The sequence below is a fragment of the Carcharhinus amblyrhynchos genome, chromosome 11 (assembly GCF_965287045.1).
Source record: "Carcharhinus amblyrhynchos chromosome 11, sCarAmb.v2.hapA, whole genome shotgun sequence".
Classification (NCBI taxonomy): domain Eukaryota; kingdom Metazoa; phylum Chordata; class Chondrichthyes; order Carcharhiniformes; family Carcharhinidae; genus Carcharhinus; species Carcharhinus amblyrhynchos.
The window spans coordinates 32,514,801-32,534,729 of NC_137334.1; the positions used below are offsets into that span (position 1 = coordinate 32,514,801).

The following is a 19,929-nucleotide window of genomic DNA, read 5'->3' on the forward strand; positions in this document are numbered from 1 at the left end:
TTTCTTTTCTTTAGCTTTCTGTACATGATTTTACATTGAATTAACTATTCAAATTTATACTTCTGCTTTGAACTCTGCGTGATTTAGTGAAGCAGATGCTTGGTGCCGAATAGCTAAGCAAAGAAGTTGCTGGCATGGATCTATTCAGATTGACAGGCTATGCTTCCTACATCTATTTTATGTAATTAATCATGTCATAGCATGTATTTCTTTTTGCTATCATTTTTGTAAGTGAAGGATATATCTGAGAGAGTAAACTGGAAATGAAGCTTGCATTAACCATGATAATCCAGCTGATAAACAATCAAAGAGCCTCGAGTCTATAGTGTTACTATTCTAGTAACTAAATTAAAGCCATGGGCTCCTAACTCAGATCTAAGCCTAACTATTCACCCTAACTGATAGTTCGCCTTCAAAAGGGTGAGAATCCTTAGTCTTGATGTGAGTACATGCTGACAGCCACTTAAAGATTGGTTTTGAAAGACCATTTTCATTGCTGTAAATATTTTTGTGCCCTTTTATACTGCAGATAGTGATTTAACGGTAGGACTATTTTTGACCAGCAAAGCAGAACATTGATCTGTTGTGCCAAATGTGCACTGTTGTCACCTTGGGCAAAATGATTTGTAAGTGTATCTTTGCATGTATGCATTTAGTTGAATTCAGGATTGTTTAGGATATGGTTAGAGAGAGCTTTTCATTAATATTAAGGATGTGAAAATGATCCTGAAGCTTAAACTAGTTTGACGTGATTTACAGTAGGCCTTTGTAATTTCACAATGGGAAGCAATGTTATACAATCACTTCTCTGTTGAATCCTGTAGCGTACTCTATAAATACTTCCTATAAAAATAATTATGCCTTTTAGGTGACCAGCGATTTTCTAATTTGTCTATGTCCCTGCACTTTATTCTGCAGTTTCTCTCTTTATGCCAATTTGGAAAGTGGATATATTAAACTTGACAGCAGAAACAATTAGAATCCAGACTACATTTCCATTGATATTAAAAACAGCTTCAGGAAAATTGAAGAGTGTTCTTCATGTTCGTGTTGGACTTTGCCATTCAAATTGAAATGTCAGCTGCTGTTGGCTTTAATCTCCCTGACTCGAACCACTGTGGTGTTTGTTTGTAACACACTGGTCTTCTTTCCCTTCCTATAGTTAAGGTCACAGTGATCAATCATTGTACTGGAATGGGTAGTTTACTTTCCTTCTGGTACCAGTACAATTTCTATTTCAAATCCCCAAGAATATTTCTGTAATTTCCAGTTTGCTGTTTCCAGTGTAATGCTCTACATTTTTTTAGTTGCTGCATGGATAGCAAATGTAATCCATTTCCCAATGGATTTCTGCTGCTTAGGTCAGGAGTCTGGTGGCCGGGGATCAGTCACTTTCTTGATCATGCTTTAACAGCAGGACAATGTGCAGATTGCTGTCCTGTAGCCCCTATTGGAATGCATGCTGAACTATGCAAACTGATGACAGCCCCATCTCTCTGGTTCATCTCCTGGTTTATTGCAAACGTCACTGACTGCAACCTGGTAACTGATCTAAGGGGCGATGTTCCAGGTTTCAACCTTCCGTGGAAAATCTGGACAGCTCTCAACAACTTGAGGGCAAGCCAGGAAAGATGTACCAGTTGCTCCACCCTCGGAACAGCTCAAATTGAGACTGTGGCCAGTCAAGTCAAACCACATATTGAAACCCCTACCCTGAGAGAGCCATTTCAGATGGCATTTTACCCATTCACGCGGCTGCATTGGTTGAAATTGTTAAATGGATTACTAATGTTGGCAATGTTTCCCCAGCCATTACACCAAATATAATCTGCTACCATCACAGAAACCTAGTAAAACTACAATCTGTGATCAAACAATGCAATGGTTTTTGCCCATAAGATTTATCTTCTAGCAGTATAAATACTTGGTAATTCATCTTGTTATACAAGCCTGATTATGCTATGATTGCCATCTGACAAGTTTTCAGAAGTAGTGACTAGTTGCCAAATTTGAAATTCATGTGAACTCATTAACATGTTTAGTTGGAAAAGAAGAAGTCATTTGAGAATGAGCACCAGAATAATGTCAGTTTCATTTTTGTGGAGAATCTATCTGTGCTGCACCTGGTTAGTGTTGTTGGATTAAACACGATTGTAGACTGACTATTATGAATGCAATATTTCAGTTGATTTGCAGATAATAGCTTGAGTCCTACAAAATTGCACAATTTCCTAACTTGTTCCCCCTCACCCCCGCCACCACCTTGCAATATGGTAGCGGAGGTACTTGAGTGAGTTGTAAAAAATTGTAATGGGACAGTGAAAAAATTAGAGGTTATTACCCTGTGACTCATAGCTGCAATGCGTGCACTCAAATGTATGTTTCTGTGCATATATAACGATTGAGTCAGGATCTGGCTGGGCTTTCATGTTATTTCTCTTCCTTTATTCTGCTTCCCTCATTCTTTCCTTTTTTTTTAAACTTTCTTCCATCGTAATCCAGTGGGTGAATCAGCCTGGATGAGGTAGTGGGGACCCTCTGATACTTGTGGAACTGTCACCCACCATATATTCACAGGAGCAAACTTGGGCGGGGCGGGGGGGTGGGGTGGGTGGGGGGGAGGTGTGAACACTTACAGATTTACCATGTTGCCTTTGTTTCTAAGTTCCAAGCCACTTTACAACCGATGAAGTGCTTTTGAACCATTGCTAGTATTGTACAAAACATGACAAACAGTTTGCACGCAGGAGGCCACAAACAGCAATGTAATGATGATCAAATAATCCATTTGTTAAATGTAGATTAAGGGATAAATATTGGCTAAGAAACCAGGGATAACTACCCTGCTTTTCTTCACATTGGTGCCATGAGTTTTTTTTTGCATTTACTTAAAAGAGAAAATTGTTAATGGCATTTCTGACAGTGTAGCACTCGCTTAGTAAGTTTTGATTTTAGTGTTCAGGTTTCCATCAGGCAAAGCAAGGTAACCAAGCTCTACAAATTCCAAATAAGCCAGCCCTACTTTCAAAAGGTAGCTGATAATCATCAGATTTTTTCAGCCTTAGAAACAGTGGCCCAGAATTTCAGGTATTTTGACAATGAATTGCAAACTTTCACTATCATTAGTCCTCTCAATCTCAGTGTAATGTCAGAATGTAGCCAAGGGCAGATTAATGTAATATCGAGCTGCTTTCTCCATTAACTGCTCTGCCATGGGCTGACTGTGGACCCTCCCTTCTCCTCAGAGCTGGCAATCAGTGAAATCAATTGATCTGATGAGAACGTTGACATTTCCCTTCTCGTATCGCTCTTAAAAACTACAACAAAAACTAAGACTTGTTCAATGAACTGTAATTGTTTTTTAATACCTATCTAAGCAATAGTTATTGCCAAATAGTTATCCTGCCCTGAAAATTAGTGGAATATTGTCACTTCTTTATGATTTAATTACTAGTTTGTTGAGCAAAATCATTGGAAATAATTTAAAAGATTTTTTAAAAGCTTGTGATATTGCATCTTAGTGTCCCTTTATTTAGTTCTCTGAAAACTTTTTAGAAAATAGAACTTTTCATTTCCTGGTTGGCTGTCTGTGGGGATTCTTTTACTGGTTGCTTGAGTGGATTTAAGACATCATGGCAGCTGGATGCTGGGAATCACCATTAAATAAGCTGCAATTGATTTTATGTCGAACAGTAAAGTTCTCACTGCAGAGATCACTAGCCCTATCAATGCTGCTTTCTTCAAATTGACAAAAGCCATCATTTTGCCATTGATCACAAACTACCATCATTTGTAGACTATTTCTGTGCACTGTCACCTATTTTATTTTTGTTTTTATTCCAATTCAATCCAATCAAGTCCAATTCAGAGTCTCAACAAGTTTGAAATGTTCCTGATCCAAGCTGACAAGACAGGGCTCTCACATCCTGTCTGGGGCTTGATCCACATGATCCAAGCTGATTGGAGTAGGCATAGCTCCTCCTCCAAGGCTTGATCTCATTTGCATCTTAGCCAAAAGGCCGAGATGCTGCTTTTAAAAATTGCTTCGAATGAAGCTGAAATGTAACCTAATGACTTCAACCAAGCACAGCATGTTGATACTACACTCGATCTTAGCCAAAAGGCCGAGAAGCAAGTCACATTAGTTTCTCCAAGACCAAATGTGTTTGCCAACGGCTTGCAGTAGAAAACACTTGGACAGGGCAAAGGCAAGTGAGATCATCCACTGAGATCTAGCTTTGTCTGCCTATTCTCACAGTTTCTGACTGCTGGTTCAGTGGGATAATGGAATCCTTTCTACCTAATGAACTAATACATTTCAGTCGAATGGATAATTTTTGTCCTTTGATAGGGTACCAAGTCTTGCAACTGAATATTATGTTTCATGCTTCTGCCACTTGATCTCCTCAGTGGACTAGAAATTCAGATAGCTGCTCGACCAGTACTTTGACACTGACAGTGGTGCTGGGCTGGAAAGACTGAGGATAGAATAATCTGATATCACGTCAGTGGGTCAGGGGTATTGGTTAAACAAGGTTTCATGATTTCATTGCCACTGAATTTGAAAGTAATGTTAAAAATAATCCTAAATCTCCCCAAATTGAAGAAATCCATCATCTGGTAAAACCTGGTGAGACCACACACACATTGGTTTAAAAAAATCCCTTCAGGATTTAGAACATGTGAGAAGACATCAGAGCTCAGTCAAATTGTGATGCAAAGATGCATTACTAAGAGTTGTTGCATTGTTCGAAATGTTGCAATGTTACCTAAGTGAAAGGTACCATGGCGTCACTCGATGTGTGTTCTGGCTGTGTTTTGATCAGTATTCATCTCTTAATTAACACCGCTGAACCAGATTAACTGGTTATTTATTCATTTACTTGTTGTTTGTGGAAACTTGATTTATGCAAATTTGTTGTCTGGATAAAGACAACAATCAGTGATTCCACTTCAAAAACATGACCATTTCCAAAGTTCTTCGACATGTTCTGATTATATAAAGTGCTTTTCTCATCAGTAGCTTTCAGCTGTTGTGGATATGGGACAATGGTTTTGGTCTTCATGTCCCTGCAGATAGAAATAGAAGATTAAAATAGTGTTTACATGATACTTGTGGGTGAGGAGGAGAACACTTGGCTGTTCATGGTTTGTAGTTCCAGAAAGCCTCTCCTTCTGCCCACTGCACAACAAGTTTAGTTGTTTCAGCATCTAATTGGTTAAGGAATTGACCTCAATATGACAGTCTGTTAGGTAGGTTGATCATTCCCTGCAAGAATTTCCTGATGTCTGTTTTCACTTTTGCTTTCACTCATTTGAGGCTTTGGAAGCGTGGATCTGAATGGTGAATGATACTGCAATTATGCTTGGCTGGAATTAATCCAATAGTCCTCATTCTCAAGTGATCAAAAAATGGTGTATTTACCAGAGAACTCTTAAATTGCCTTTGTTGAAGTGTACTATAGCTGTAGATGCTGCTTTCAGGAGAGGAGGGCTAAAGTTGCAAAAACTGTTCATATGTTGACTGCAGACCAAAATGTTTGTAGCACAGTAACTTTCTTGATCCAAGGCCACACAGTTTGGTATTGCACTGTACTATAGTTGCCATTAATTACTATTTTCACTTTCTTTCCAGGGTGTTGGTTTGTCAGTGCATGGCCATTTCCGAGTTGCAACAGAGAAAACACTATTCGCTATGCCAGAAACAGGAATAGGTAAAGCTGTGAATCTATTCTCAATGTCTAATGTATCAAAGTTCTCTTGAGTGCACATCCATGTATTTCGATCTTTTTATCTGTTTAACCAAAATGAATGAAATTTGAAAATTTCAGAAGTATTTATTTGTCACTTCTTGTTCTTGCAGGTGTATTTTTTGCAAATGTCGTATTTATTCACCCAGGATGTACCTGTTCTGTAAAATGCTAGTCAATCTTTTGTATTTGTTCATGGGTACTATGAGGGGGACTAAGAGAAATTAGTTGACGTGACACTGCTACATAAACCTTGAAATGCAGGGGCCTTTAGAGTATCCTCACCCCAGAGTGCAACATATCTTCTGGCTGGCAGATGGTTAGAGTTGTGATTTTTCTGTGATTCCTCAAGAGTGCTTTCCTGTAAAGCATTGGTCACAAAATTTTGGACCAAGTTATCAAATAGGCTCTGCATACATGGTCTATCCCAGTAAGAAGTTTCACAACAGCAGGTTAAAGTCCAACAGGTTTATTTGGTAGCACATGCCACTAGCTTTCAGAGTGCTGCCCTTCATCAGATGACCGGGAGTTCTGTTCTCAAACAGGGCATATAAAGACACAAGCTCAATTTGCAAAATAATGGTTGCAATGCGAGTCTGTACAGATAATCAAGTCTTTAAGGGACAGACAATGTGAGTGGAGAGAGCATTAAGCACAGGTTAAAGAGATGTGTATTGTCCCCAGCCAGGACAGTTAGTGAGATTTTGCAAGCCCAGGCAAGTCATGGGGGTTACAGATAGTGTGACATGAACCCAAGATCCCTGTTGAGGCCGTCCTGGACGTGTGCAGAACTTGGCTATCAGCCTCTGCTCAGCGACTCTGCATTGTCGTGTGTCGTGAAGGCCACCTTGGAGAATGCTTACCTGAAAATCAGAGACTGAATGCCCATGACTACTGAAGTGTTCCCCAACAGGAAGAGAACGTTCTTGCCTGGTGATTGACATGGTCTATCAACACTGAATAGATCCCTCATATAATACTCTAGTGATAGACTTGTTTGTACCTACGCACGTGACAGGATGAGTCATGAAGGCTGTTTAAGAGTATATGGAATCTTTGATTTATAGAGACAAAGGTCTGAGAGACTTTGGGTAAGTGTGCAAGGGAGGGTGTCAGTGGGAGGAGGGAAATCTGGTGAAGTGGGGTCTCTGCCAATTTTACCTACGAGCTTTTACCTCGGATTTTCCTCTTCCGTTTTCTGCTTGGCAGTCAGCCGGATAGACAGATGACAGGCTGCCAAGTGGAAGAAGCAACAGTTGGAGACAGAGAGACTCTCAACAGCAAGGAAGGGAAGGAGGGAGGGATTGGGTGTGTGATGGAGAGAGTCCTTTAATGGTGAGGCTGGCAGTGATGGAAGGAAAATTAATGTGCAAAGGAGATTGCTGCAGCGAATATAGACTGCGATTGGGAGTGGAAGGCCTATGGCATTCCTGCTCCTCCTGACCTACAAGCAGTGATTTTTGAAAGTGCTATCCTTCTAGAGCTGGTTACTGTTGTCTCTGATTTGCTGCCTGGTTTCCTCGACCCTAGGAATTCAGATTGTCAGCTGTTAAATTTAAATGTGGCTCCCAACTGCACTGTGGGAGCCTAATTTAAACATGTTGGTTAAGGGTTCCACCTCTTCTAAGACAGACATGCCACACAACCAACAGAACTTGCTGTTATAACAGATACTCCAAAGAGCTGTGCAGTTGATGGACCATTGATCCATAAGGTCCATTTAGAGCATTTTGCTTGTTTTGGGACACCATTCCTAGGTTTGTCAAGTGAAAAAGATCATATCTGTGTTGCCTCTGCATGGTGGGAAATCACATTGAGTCACTGGAAATGTGTCTTTGCTGACAGGCAGGGAGGCAGTTCAGGAAGATTCAGATGAGAATCTTCCTCACATGGATAGAAGGGACACTTCTCCAGAGTTCCCACAAATTAATGTATCACCCTTCTTGGAAGGTGAAACAATGACAGCTTTGCAGGGCAACTCTCATCATCACTGCCCAAAGACTTATATCTCCAGGACGGCCTGCTGAGTCACTTAAGGACACACAAACCATGATATGCATTTCAAGCTATTGCCATCCTTGCCCACATTCAACCATCCCATCTGTCATTGGGTTGCTCGTCTTTATCAGTCCTTCAAAATGTGGATGACATCTTCCAAACTTCATGTTTTGTGTGTCCCTAGGTGACTCAGCAGGCCAGTCCTGGAGTCACTAGTCTTTGGGAAGATATGATAAGAGTGCCCTGCAAAGCTGTCATTGTTTCATCTTCCAAGAAGGGTGATACATTAATTTGTGAGAACTATGGAGGTGTGTTCCTTCTATCCGAGTGTATCCTGCCTGTCAGCAAAGATACACTTCCAGTGACCCAATGTGATTTCCCATCATGCAGAGGCAACACAGATATGATCTTTTTCACTTGACAAACCTAGGAATGGTGTCCCAAAACAAGTAAAATGCTCTAAATGGACTTATGGATCAATCGAGAGTTTTTGATTCCATCAACTGCATAGCTTTTTGGAAAGCCCTCCAAAGACTTAGTAACAAGTTTTGCTGGACATCTATCTTGTGACTCCTGGATGTCGTATGGCAACAATTATCTTCGCAATGGGTGCCAAGCATTACGAGTCACTACCTATCTCTGCATAATCAAGGAACTTGCTCATGATGAACTTCCACATGGGGTTATGATTGAGTTTTGACTCGACAGAAAACGTTTTAATCCCAGCAAGTTGAAAACCAAGACAAAAGGGACCCTCTAGCATATCCACCACTTATGTAGGTGGCTCGCAGTTGTGACTCACACTGCAAGTGACATTCAAACCACCCTCAAAATTTTCCACATCTTCATGAATCACTATTTAGCCCCTGGCTAGAGTATTATGTCTGTTTCTAGGTGCTGCACTTTAGTAAAGATGCTAAGGTCTGAGAAGGTGCACAGACACTTTACTAGAAGAGAGTAAAGGACGTGGTATCAGGGATGCAGGACATCAGTTTCATGGAGAGACTTAAGAAGCTGGGACTTGTTTCCAGGGCATAGTGAGAGCTAGCGACAGGTGCCTTGTATTAATGGACAGTCTATCCCCAGAAGTTGAGAAGTGTGCTTCAGTGAGCCAGTTATTGTGAAATAGGTAATATTGCTGAATGGTAACATTAATGACTGTTCCTGCATGACTTTATTGATGATATGGGAGAGGCTAATGGTATAGTAATTGACCAGGTTGGATTTATCCTGCTTTTTTGTGGGCATACTTGGAAAATGCCAGTGTTGCACTAGAACAGCTTATCTATGCATGGTTAGTTCTGGAGCACAGCTCTTCAGCGCTTTAGCCAAGTTATTGTCGAGGCCTGTAGCCTTTACTGTGTTACGTGTTCTCAGCTGTTGATATTGTGTAGAATTAATCAAATTGTCTTGCCTTCCGTTAATGTAATTCATTAATGAGTGAACCTGTTCAGCTTTTATGGCAACCAGCAGCTTCGCTGTCACTTTAATTGAACTGACCTTTTATTTGTATTAGTGCAGTCACATGATCATTACACTAAAGTTCTCGTGTGCAATTGTGTACGTGGACTTCAGCAAAGCTTTTGACAGGAATATCATTGGAAAAGATTAAGCGTTAGAATTACAGGGAGGATAACAGAATAGATTAAATTAAAATTTAAAGTTAAAATTAAAAGTTAAATTAAAATTTTAAATGGCTAACATCTGTTGGAGACACCTCGTGCAAAAAAAGTTATTAAAATATCTAAATAGGTTATTTGTAAGAGAAAAGTGCCTTTGTCAAATTTATAAAGTTGGTTTTGAGAGAGTAAATACTATTGTCAAGTTATTGTAAAGTTAATGCAATAATTTTGAAGTTTCTGCATTAAATTTCAACTTAACAGCATTTTGAAATCTGTAAGTACTAGTCTGAATTTTGGATTGAATTTCAACACAACCCTCTCCTTTAAAAGATTACACAGTACTCTGATAAATCCATGAATAATGATGTAATTTAAGGCTGGTTTTGTAATTTCATATTTTTCTTTGAAGTTTAAAGCATTCAGCACTAGAATCTGAACACGTCCATCTTAGTTAACATTCCTTCTTAAGAACTATGCTCATCAAGTGAAGCCAACATTTCTGCAAGTTAAAGTGCAATATATTTAATTCTATCTCTGCATCATTATCAACAAAGAACAATTCTACAAGTCGCATAACTAAATGCTTAAACGTTGTACAATTCTTCCAATCTTGATGGACATGGGGAATGAGCAACTTATGGTTCATTATATGTTCAATTTTTCTGCTTTTATAGATTTGAGCATTAACATAAGCTTTTTTGATTTTGCTGCATGACTCATTTTAATCAAGATTGTCAGCTTCTTCTTGGTTCTAATCCTTCTCCATTAGTTTTCAATGGGGTTGTGGATTCTGTAACATTGCCTTAGTTTGAACTTACTGAACAACTGTCCTCAAATTGTTATGATGAGAGATATGTTTTGAAAACATGGTTTTTTTGGGGCAGGGGGTTGTTCTGTGAGATCTATTTTAATTACGTAACTTGTGTCTTGTGTACTTTATAAAAAAAAATTCATTTTAATTTTTAACATTCTAAAGTTGTTACTGGAGCTCTGTTTTTGAGGTCAATAGCTCTTTCTCTTTTTCACAATTAAAAAAGGTTTATGATCAGCAAGACAGACTTTGCTCGGGGGTTTGGCTTGCTCAGCAGTAACATCAGCCGTGGTGTAGTAATATGAAATCGAAAGTTCAGGTCGTGTTTTGGCATACACAGCTTAATGGATTTATTTTACATTATTGTCTTAATATAAATTTGGCAGAACCTTCAGTGCTTCAATTAGAAAGCTACTTGTAACTGGGAACGTTCATTTGGCATTTGAATTCCAACTATTACAAAATAACATTAACCTCATAGTCAGGGGTCCACAAACTTTATTTTTGTGTACCCATTTCCAGCATGCATGTTTAATATTTTAACCCCTTTGGTACTCAAACATTGTGCAAACTTTATAAATTCTAACGCATTCAACTTAAACAATGCTCTAATAGAGTTGTTCAGCATTAATTTAGAACATGGAGCAGTAAAGCACAGGAACAGGCCCTTTGGCCAATGATGTTGTGCTGAACATGATGCCAAATTAAACTAATCCTTCTGCCTACCCTTGGTCCACATCCCTCTATTTTTTGCATATTCATGTGCTTATCCAAAAGCCTCTTTAACACCCCTATTGTATCTGCCTGCACCACCACCCCTGGCAATGTGTTCCAGACACCTACTACCTTGTGGCAAAAAAAAATTGCCCCACACATTTCCTTTGAACTTCCCCTTTTCACCTTAAATGCATGTCCCTTAGTATTAGACATTTCAACTCTTGGGGGGAGGGGGAGAAAGATTCTGACTGTCAATCCGATCTACGCCTTTCATAATTTTGTCAGCTTCCATCAGATCTCCCCTTAGCCTCCAACTCTCTAGAATTTCCTTGTAGTTCATACCCTCTAATCCGGGCAGCATCCTGGTAAATCTCTTCTCACCCTCTCCAAAGCCTCTACATCCTTCCTGTAATATGACAACTAGAATTGAACACAATACTGTGCGGCCTAACCTAAGTTTTATAAAGCTGCAACATTACACCCTGACTCTTGTACTCAATCCGCTGATGATTAAAGGCATGCTTGCCATACGCCTCCTTTACCACCCTGTCTACTTGTGTGGCCACTTTCGGGGAACTATGGACTTGAATCCCAAGAAGAGATCCTGCCATTAATTGTATACATACTGTGAACATTTGATCTCCCAAGTGCTGCACCTTCCACTTGCCTGGATCAAACTCTACCTGCCATTTCTCCACCCATGTCCGCAACATCTATATCCTGCTGTATCTTTTGACAACATTCTACACTATCCACAACTCAACCTGTCTGCAAACTTACTCCCTATCTATGTTTTCATCCAAGTCATTTATTTATTTAAACAACAGCGGTCCCAGTACAGATCCTTGTGGAGGTTCATGATTACTAGTCATGGAACTCCAGCTAGCAAAACACTCTTCCACCCCTCCTGACTTTTATGGGCAAGCCAATTCTGAATCCAAGTGGCCAAGTCATGTGGATCCTGTGCATCTTAATCTTCTGGATGAGCCTACCATGAGGGACCCTGAAAAAGCCTTATTAAAATCCAATGTACACAACATTCACTGCTGTACCCTCATCGATCACCTTTGTTACCCCTCGGAAAAATAAATCAAGTTGGTAAAACATGAGCTGACCCATACAAAGCCTAACTTTGCTGACTTTCCCTAATTAAGCCATGCTTTTCCAAATGCACGTAAATCCTATCCCTAACAATCTTCTCCAATAGCTTCCTAACCAGTGATGTGAGGCTCACCTGTCTATAATTTCCTGGATTATCCCTCTTTCCTTTCTTGAACAGAGGAACGACATTAGCTACTCGGCAGTTGTCCAGGACCTCTCCAATAGCTGGTAAGGATACGAACATGACAGCAATCTCCTGTCTTGCCTGGCAACTTGGGATAGATCCCATTGGGCTCTGGGGACTTATCTGCCTTAATGTTCTTCAAGAGAGTCAATCCACTTCTTTCTTGATCAAAATACCCTAGTATATTAGCATGCTCAACACTAATCTCACTATCCTTCATGTCCTTCTCCTTGGTGAATACCAATACTAGGTGCTCATTTCAGATCTCATTCACATCCTCTGCCTCCAGGCACAAGATCCCTCCTTGAGTGGTCCTATCCTCTCTCTAGTTATTTTCTTGTTTTTAATTAATGTACAAAATGTCTTGGGATTCTCTTTTAACCTTACTTGTCAAGGTTATTTCATGGCTCCTTTTAGCTCTCCCATTCCCTGCTTGAGTTCTTTCCTGTTTTCTTTATATTCCTCACATACCCTGTCCAATTTTAGCTTCTTAAACCTTACATATGCTTTTTTTTTTCTCTCAATTAAATTCACAACCTCCCTTGTTATCCAATGGTCCATTACCTTATCATCTTTGTCCTTCCTCCTTATTGGAACATGCTGGTCCTGAACTCTGATCAGTAGGTCTTTAAACAACTCCCACATGTCAAATGTGGACTTGCCCCATATCAGCTGTTCCTTAGCTCCTGCCTAATTCTGTCATAATTTACCCTCCCCCTATTTAGGACCTTCCCACAAGGTTGTGACTTACCCTCATTGATAACTATCTTAAAACTTAAAGCTTTGTGATCACTTTCCAAAATGCTCTCCCACTGAATGGTCAATCACCTGGCCAACCACATTTGCTAATACAACATCAAGTATGGCCCTTCAAGTTGGACTATCCACGTACTGTTTCAAGAAACCACCTTCTTTGTCCCTAACAAATTCTGCCCTGTCTAAGCCTCTTGCTCAAAGGAAGCCCCAGTCAATATTGGGGAAGTTAAAGTCACCCACTATGACAACCCTGTTGTTATTTCATCTTTCCATAATCTGCCTACATGTTTGTTCCTCAACGTCATGGTGGCTGTTGGGGGCGCTATAGTGTAATCCCATCAACGTGATTGCATCCTTCTTACTTTTGTGCTCTACCCATATTGCCTCAGTGGATGAACCCTCCAGTGTGTCCTGTCTGAGTGCAGAAAAGACATTCTTCCTGACTAGTAATGCAACTCCTTTACCTCTTTTACCTCCCTCTCAATCTCGTCTAAAACATCAAAACCCTGGAACGTTGAGCAGCCAATCCTACCTCTCTCCCAACCAAGTCTCAGTAATGGCCACAACAATATAGTTCCATGTATTGATCCAGCTCGAAGCTCACCATTTGATGGATGAGGTTGCTTATTAGAGCATGGGTGCATAATGCTTGGAGTTTTGCTGATGGTTTCATTTTTCTACAGAAAAGACTCTGACAATACTTGATTTCATTCCACTGAATGATAAAAATCCACTTTCACAAAGTTAAGTTGCAACAAACTTTATCAAAACCTTGAGAGGCAAGTCTGACAATTCAGGGAAATTTGTTCACATTCCAACTGAAAGCTCTGTTGTTGGAACTCGATCTTGAAACTGCCATCTATTGAACTTCCAGCATATTCCTTTGTTCTTCTATTGAAGAGTCTTTCCATACACACACTGCAGTGAAATTTATGAAAGAGTAGCAGACCCAGCTCTTTGCGTTTCCCATTGAAGGAAAGTTTTCACATAATTGCCTTGCCTGTTCAGTGAGATATTGTTTGATATCACCTTTGACACTGTCCTGCAATCATAGTTCATTTATAATCAGGAAGTTGTGAGTGAGTTGGAAAATTTGTGTTGTTTTCCTTCACAAAGCATACCTAGAATTCCAATTTATTTATCTTCAACTCAATTTTGTATTGGACATTAAAAATGGTTGCTCAAAGCACTTGAAGGCCACTGAATATATCTGACAAGTAGCCCAGCCATGACAGCCAAGCTATGCCATAGTAAGTGAGAGCACCTGTTCTGTAAAGGCTTGACCTTAAGAGAAATTTAAAGGTATGTGTCAAGTCCTTGTCAAATGACGCTCATCGAACCTCCAGTGTTGAGCAATGAATTTATGTGTTTGCTTCCCATTCCCTTGGCAGAGTGGAAATGTTTTTGAAACCATGGGTTCAACTTTTCTACAGTTTTCTATTGGCACAGTCTTGTCCATCTCCTCCTCCAAATTGATGGGCATGCTTTTGGCAGTGAGTGTTTGTTTATGTATAGTGCTTTCACAGAGTGACTGCTGTAGTGTGCGTTCCATCAGGACTTTGAGTCATTGTCTGGCTGCAGCGGGGAAGATGCCAATACAGTGTGACCAGACAATGTCGTGTTGGTTCATTAAGCTGTTGAGCAACTGGAAAATCTCCTTTGATGTTGTTGTTAGGCAATGACTGTTGAAATGTTGACCGCTATTGCATGCATGCAAATATGCCACATGTACATGAAGGAACTCCCTAAGTATGATGTTTAAGAGTCTCAGTACTGTTGTCAGCAGCAATAGAGAGCAAATTGTGTTGCTGGTTGTTAACTACGCTTTAAGCCAACTTGAAACAATTTGCCACTTTGTCCTCATGTTGTTCATGTTTCATTTTCAAGTATCTGTGCAAAAAAGATGATTTTAGGATGTTATATCGCAGTCTTTACCACATAATATGCATTGCAACTGCAGGTATTCATTGATTCCACTCTATGTAAATCCTAATATATTTTTTGTTATATTTCCATTTCTTTGGCATAAATCCTGTTTTGTGTCAGATATCGACATTTTGCTTCACAGGCTGAGATTCACATGTTGAGTCATTAGTCATTGTCTCACGAATGATTTCAGCAAATGCATTGGCAGGACAAATTTTATTACTTCTCATCACCGATATGTTGTATTTATTTTCTTAACTCTACCTATTTTTAGTCATCTTTCCATTTTCAGGGTCATATCCAGGCAGATATAATTTGATATATAGAACTAAAAATTGGAGATATAGGCTCTGTACTACATCATCTCTGGTATCTATATTTCATTTCCACTTAGTCTGTTACTCAGCCCTGACTCAGTTGCTATCACTTTTGCCTCTAAGTCAGAAAGTTTTGGGTTCAAATTCCACTCTGAGACTTAGTGCAGCATTCATTCAGGCAGCCTTGATTGTTGGAGGTGCCATCTTTCATTCAAAAGTTAAGTGGGTTGATGAGTCCTCAGTTTATATAGAAACAAAAGGTTCCGTAGTACTGTTTTGCAGTAGATGTTGTGTTTAGACTTTGACAGATGCATGGACTGCATACTTGGTGTGGGACAGATAGACAGACATGTGGAGGTACATACAGTTCAAGGAGCTAGCAACGAGCAGACTAGAGAAATAAACAGGCCCCACGAATAGTCGAACAGTGCAAAGGGAGACAGTTGTACAAAGATGCCATTGGGTCAGATCAGGTTGCAGGCAGAGTGGTGAACACTCAGGAAGCACATGGAGTCATCACCCTGCTGGCATTGAAGTGGCAGAGGAGACAGTGGACGTGGCTTCCAGGGACAATGGACAAGTCACCTGAGTGTAAGGAAGACTGCAACAGGGTATGGGAATGTGATTCTCAGATTTTTGGCCCATTGGTCAAGTCTTCCATAAGGACACAGCCCTGGCATTAGAAGGGCAGAGAAAGGACATGAAGGCTATATTCAGATTCAGCTACCTTGAGATGACTGGGAACATTAGACTCTGTTTCTCCAGCCAGGCAATCACAAAACTTTGTGCTTTCATCATGGAAGATCTCACACTTGCAGAATTGCTCATCATGCTCTGGCTGTAGCCATCAATGTCATTGTGACTTTGAATTTCTTGGCCTCTGGCTCCTTCCAAGGATCAGGTGAAGACCTTGGTGGTAACTCAAATGGATGTAAACTGCATCTGGCAGGTTACTGATGTCCTATTTTGCAAAAGCTTTAGATTAGAGACAAATGGTGTCTCACAGGCAAAAAGGCAGTGGGTTTCATCTCCATGGCTCGATTTCCACAAGTATATGGCATCATCAGCATACATGCATGTGCCCACCAAAGCACTGACCCGAGTGCCCGCAGAGATTCTTAAAGTGGAAGGGGTTCTACACCCTGAACATTCAGTTGATCTGCAATAATAGCAAGAGCTCTATGCATGGGTAGTAGTTATGCCTATCTTTTTGTGAGGAATGTGAAACTTATCTTCTACCAGTCCTACTCCGTCTCCCACCCTCCCAGTTATTTTTCTGAACATTCATGACTTTATTTTTGCTGTTCCTTGCTGTTAGCATTCCGAAGGGACATTTCCCTCCGGAACCACGACCGCCCCCAGCCCATTCCTCTATCAACCCCAGGACCTTACTCCTTTCCCATGGCACCTTCCCATGCAAGTGCAGGAAGTAAACCCTCTGCCCTTTTACACCCTCCACCTTCAATGTCCAAGGACCCAAACACTCCTTCCAGATGAAGCAGCAATTTTTATGCACATCTTTCAATTTGGTGTAATGCATTCTCATTCATAATGTAGTTTTCTCCACACTGGGATGACTAAATACAGTTTGAGTGGCTGCTTTGGGGACATATTGTGATAATACTGTGCCTTGAAGAAATACATTTGTCATGTTTCTTATGCAGGATTTGATTTTAGCAGTCAGTTCTTTTAACCAGTGCCGCCTGGTTTGTAACCGGTAGCCCCTATTGATATTGTGGAAACATAACTGCTCCTGTTTGCTAGGATGTTTACTTTAATCTAGACTAATACATCCCTGTTATTTTAATGTTTTTCCCTGGGGTTTTTCAGAATAGGGCTTGATTAGATTGATTGACAGGCAAAACCACGTGACTGGGCAAAGTAGACTTCTCACAACACCAGGTTAAAGTCCAACAGGTTTATTTGGTAGCAAAAGCCACTAGCTTTCAGAGCTTGCTGTCCCCTCATCAGGTGAGTGACGAAGTTAGCTTAGATGCCAACTTGTTTTGATTTTGGCGTTAGGGTGAGCATAAGATGTTTCACTCCAGGTATGATTTGATTGACCCACTCAGAAGGGTTTTATTAAAACAAACTTTATTTAACAACACAATTAAAATACAACAAAAAGAATTAGCATAACTTTTACCAATTTAAATACTTAAGCATGACAAGGTATAATTCTTAACAGCTAGATATCTGTATAGTTCCAATATAAGCAATATCTCCACATAGAGATATAGCTTATATTGCTCTTCAGACTCGGTTAGCACAAAAACACATGTTCATGTGGGTGCTAAGTTTCCAGCCTTTAAACCACGACAGATACAGAGAAACGCCTGTCTTATGACTCTCATACAGTAGCTTCCAGGTCCATCCCAAATAGCAAAACCTTAGAAAGAAACTTATTTCCTGGCAGATCCCAGTCCCAAGCAGCAACTAACTTTATTTCTCTGTATAAGCCTAATTTATGATGTGGAGATGCCGGCATTGGACTGGGGTAAACACAGTAAGAAGTCTCTCAACACCAGGTTAAAGTCCAACAGGAGTTTCTGACCTGGTCCCTAATAATATCCACTCAGTCTGCAAGCCTCGCCCTGAGTTTCCTGTTGCTTTCCATTTTAATTCACCACTTTCATGCTCACATTTCTGTCCTTGGCACGCTGCAACATCCCAGTAAAGCTCAGTGTAAGCTTGGCCTTCAGATTAGACACTTTATAGTCATTGAGTTCAAAATTTCAGACCATTAATTCTTGTCAGCATGGATTTACAAAGGGGAAATCATGCTTGGCAAATCTATTGGAGTTCTTTGAGGATATAATTAGTAGAGTTGTCCAAGGAAAACCAGTGGATGTAGTTTATTTAGACTTTCAGAAGGCTTTTGACAAGGTCTCGCATTAATAGACTACTATGTAGAGTTAAAGTACATGGGATTGCAGGTAATGTCTTGAGATGGTTAGAAAGTTGGTTACCAGATAGGAAGCAAAGAGTGGGCATAAATGAGTCTTTTTCTGATTGGCATACAGTAACTAGCAGGGTACTGCAGGAATCTGTGCTAGGACCCCAACTGTTCTTATATATTAAAGATTTGGAAGAGGGAACTAAATGTATTATCACAAAATTTGCAAATGATACAAAGGTGTGGGAGAGTGAGCTATGAGGAGGATACAGAGATGCTTCAGTGTGATTTGGACAGGCCAAGTGTGTGGGGATATGCATAGCAGATGCAGTATAATGTGGCTGAGTGTGAGATTATTCACTTTGACAGTAATAGTAGGGAGACAGATTAGATTCAGAAAGAATGTTCCTCATGGTGGAGCAGTCCAGAACTAAGAGTCATAGTTTGAGGATAAGGGGCAAACCTTTAGAACTGAGGTGAGGAGAAATTTCTTTATCCAGAGAGTGGTGAATGTGTGGAATTCACTACCATGGAGAGTAGTTGAGGCCAAAACATTGTCTACTTTCAAAAAGAAATTAGATATAGTTCTTGGGGCTAACAGGATCAAGGGACATGGGAGGAAGAGGGGATCAGGATATTGAATTTAATGGTCAGCTATGATCATAATGAATGGCAGAGCAGGCTTGAAGACTGAATGGCCAAATCCCACTTCTTGTTCGTATGTTTCAAGATTACAACATACTGTGTGGGACCATGCAGTTCTTAGGAATTTTGATCCCAAATAATAGAGGTGAGCGATTTCTGCCTTTTCATAGATGAAGCTGTTGTTCTAACTGGGAACTTTCTGAATTCATGAAGTTAAGCTTAATCTAAAATTCTACCTGGTTAAATAGTCTCACTGCTCCATAAGATTTTTGAATTAGACCACATTAATATACCTGGGCTTCTTTTCTATTGTTCACAGAGGAGTCTATAATGGCAAATGTTCCACCCCATCATAACATGTAGGGAGCCAATCGGTATTCTAGGGCATGCTGCAGGCTTCTATTAAAAATCTGTTCTATGTATAGACACAGTTTCAGTATTTAGACTCAATCCAGAAATTAACTCTTAAGTTGTGCAGTTTAGAAGTTTGAGCACCTTTACTAAAGAACACACTTTATGAAATCGTTAGGTCATCTGAATACTCTTTTATACTTCAGTAACTATTTTAAAAAGTCGCTTTAACTTGAATTCAATCCTCCCCATATCACTAAGTGATTGATCTTTTCAAAATGAAATGTTACAGACAGAGGGGGTTTTAATTTCAAGTAGCCCTGCTTTCTCCTCTTACTACCCATCCTTAAACAGAAAGGTGTTTTTTGATTGGACTTCCCCCTTTATAATTGCTGGTAAATTTTCCCCAACCCTTCCATTTTGAAGTGATCCAATCCTCTATTAATAACCCACAGCAAACCCAAGGTGAAATCAGAGGGTTATTTTATATTACACAGGCTCAAACACACAGGAAGTGGGTTTGCAATGTTTGTTTCCCCCCCTCCCCCCCAAAATTATTTTGCGTTCATACAATAAAAGTGGGATACAGGAAAGAAAGAGGTACAAGGTGAAAGCCACAAACAAAATAAGATTTATTGTTTCACGTGAGCCCAAAGCACAGAATCAGATGGCCATGGGGAATTTCTTCAGAGAGGGGAGCAGGCTGAAGATGATGCAGGGTAATCCAGTAAGACCAACTTCCACAATAGGCAAAGCACATAGAGATGAATTAGTCTTGTAGTAGGCACTGGTACAAAAGTTCAGACGTTCCGGTAGAAACAGTTAAGGGACAGGCACCCGAACGTGGACAGACCT

At 40.1% G+C, this 19,929-nt stretch overlaps 1 protein-coding gene across 2 annotated transcripts in view; it reads left to right on the forward strand.

Annotated features, from left to right (window-relative positions):
- The window catches only part of hibch (3-hydroxyisobutyryl-CoA hydrolase), a 105,448-nt gene that overhangs the window by 39,550 nt on the left and 45,969 nt on the right, over positions 1 to 19,929 (forward strand). For both annotated transcript variants that reach the window (XM_080198822.1, XM_080198823.1), the window contains one exon: positions 5,636 to 5,714. In XM_080198822.1, coding sequence (XP_080054948.1) covers positions 5,636 to 5,714 — 79 coding nt within the window. The remainder of the gene's footprint in view (positions 1 to 5,635; positions 5,715 to 19,929) is intronic.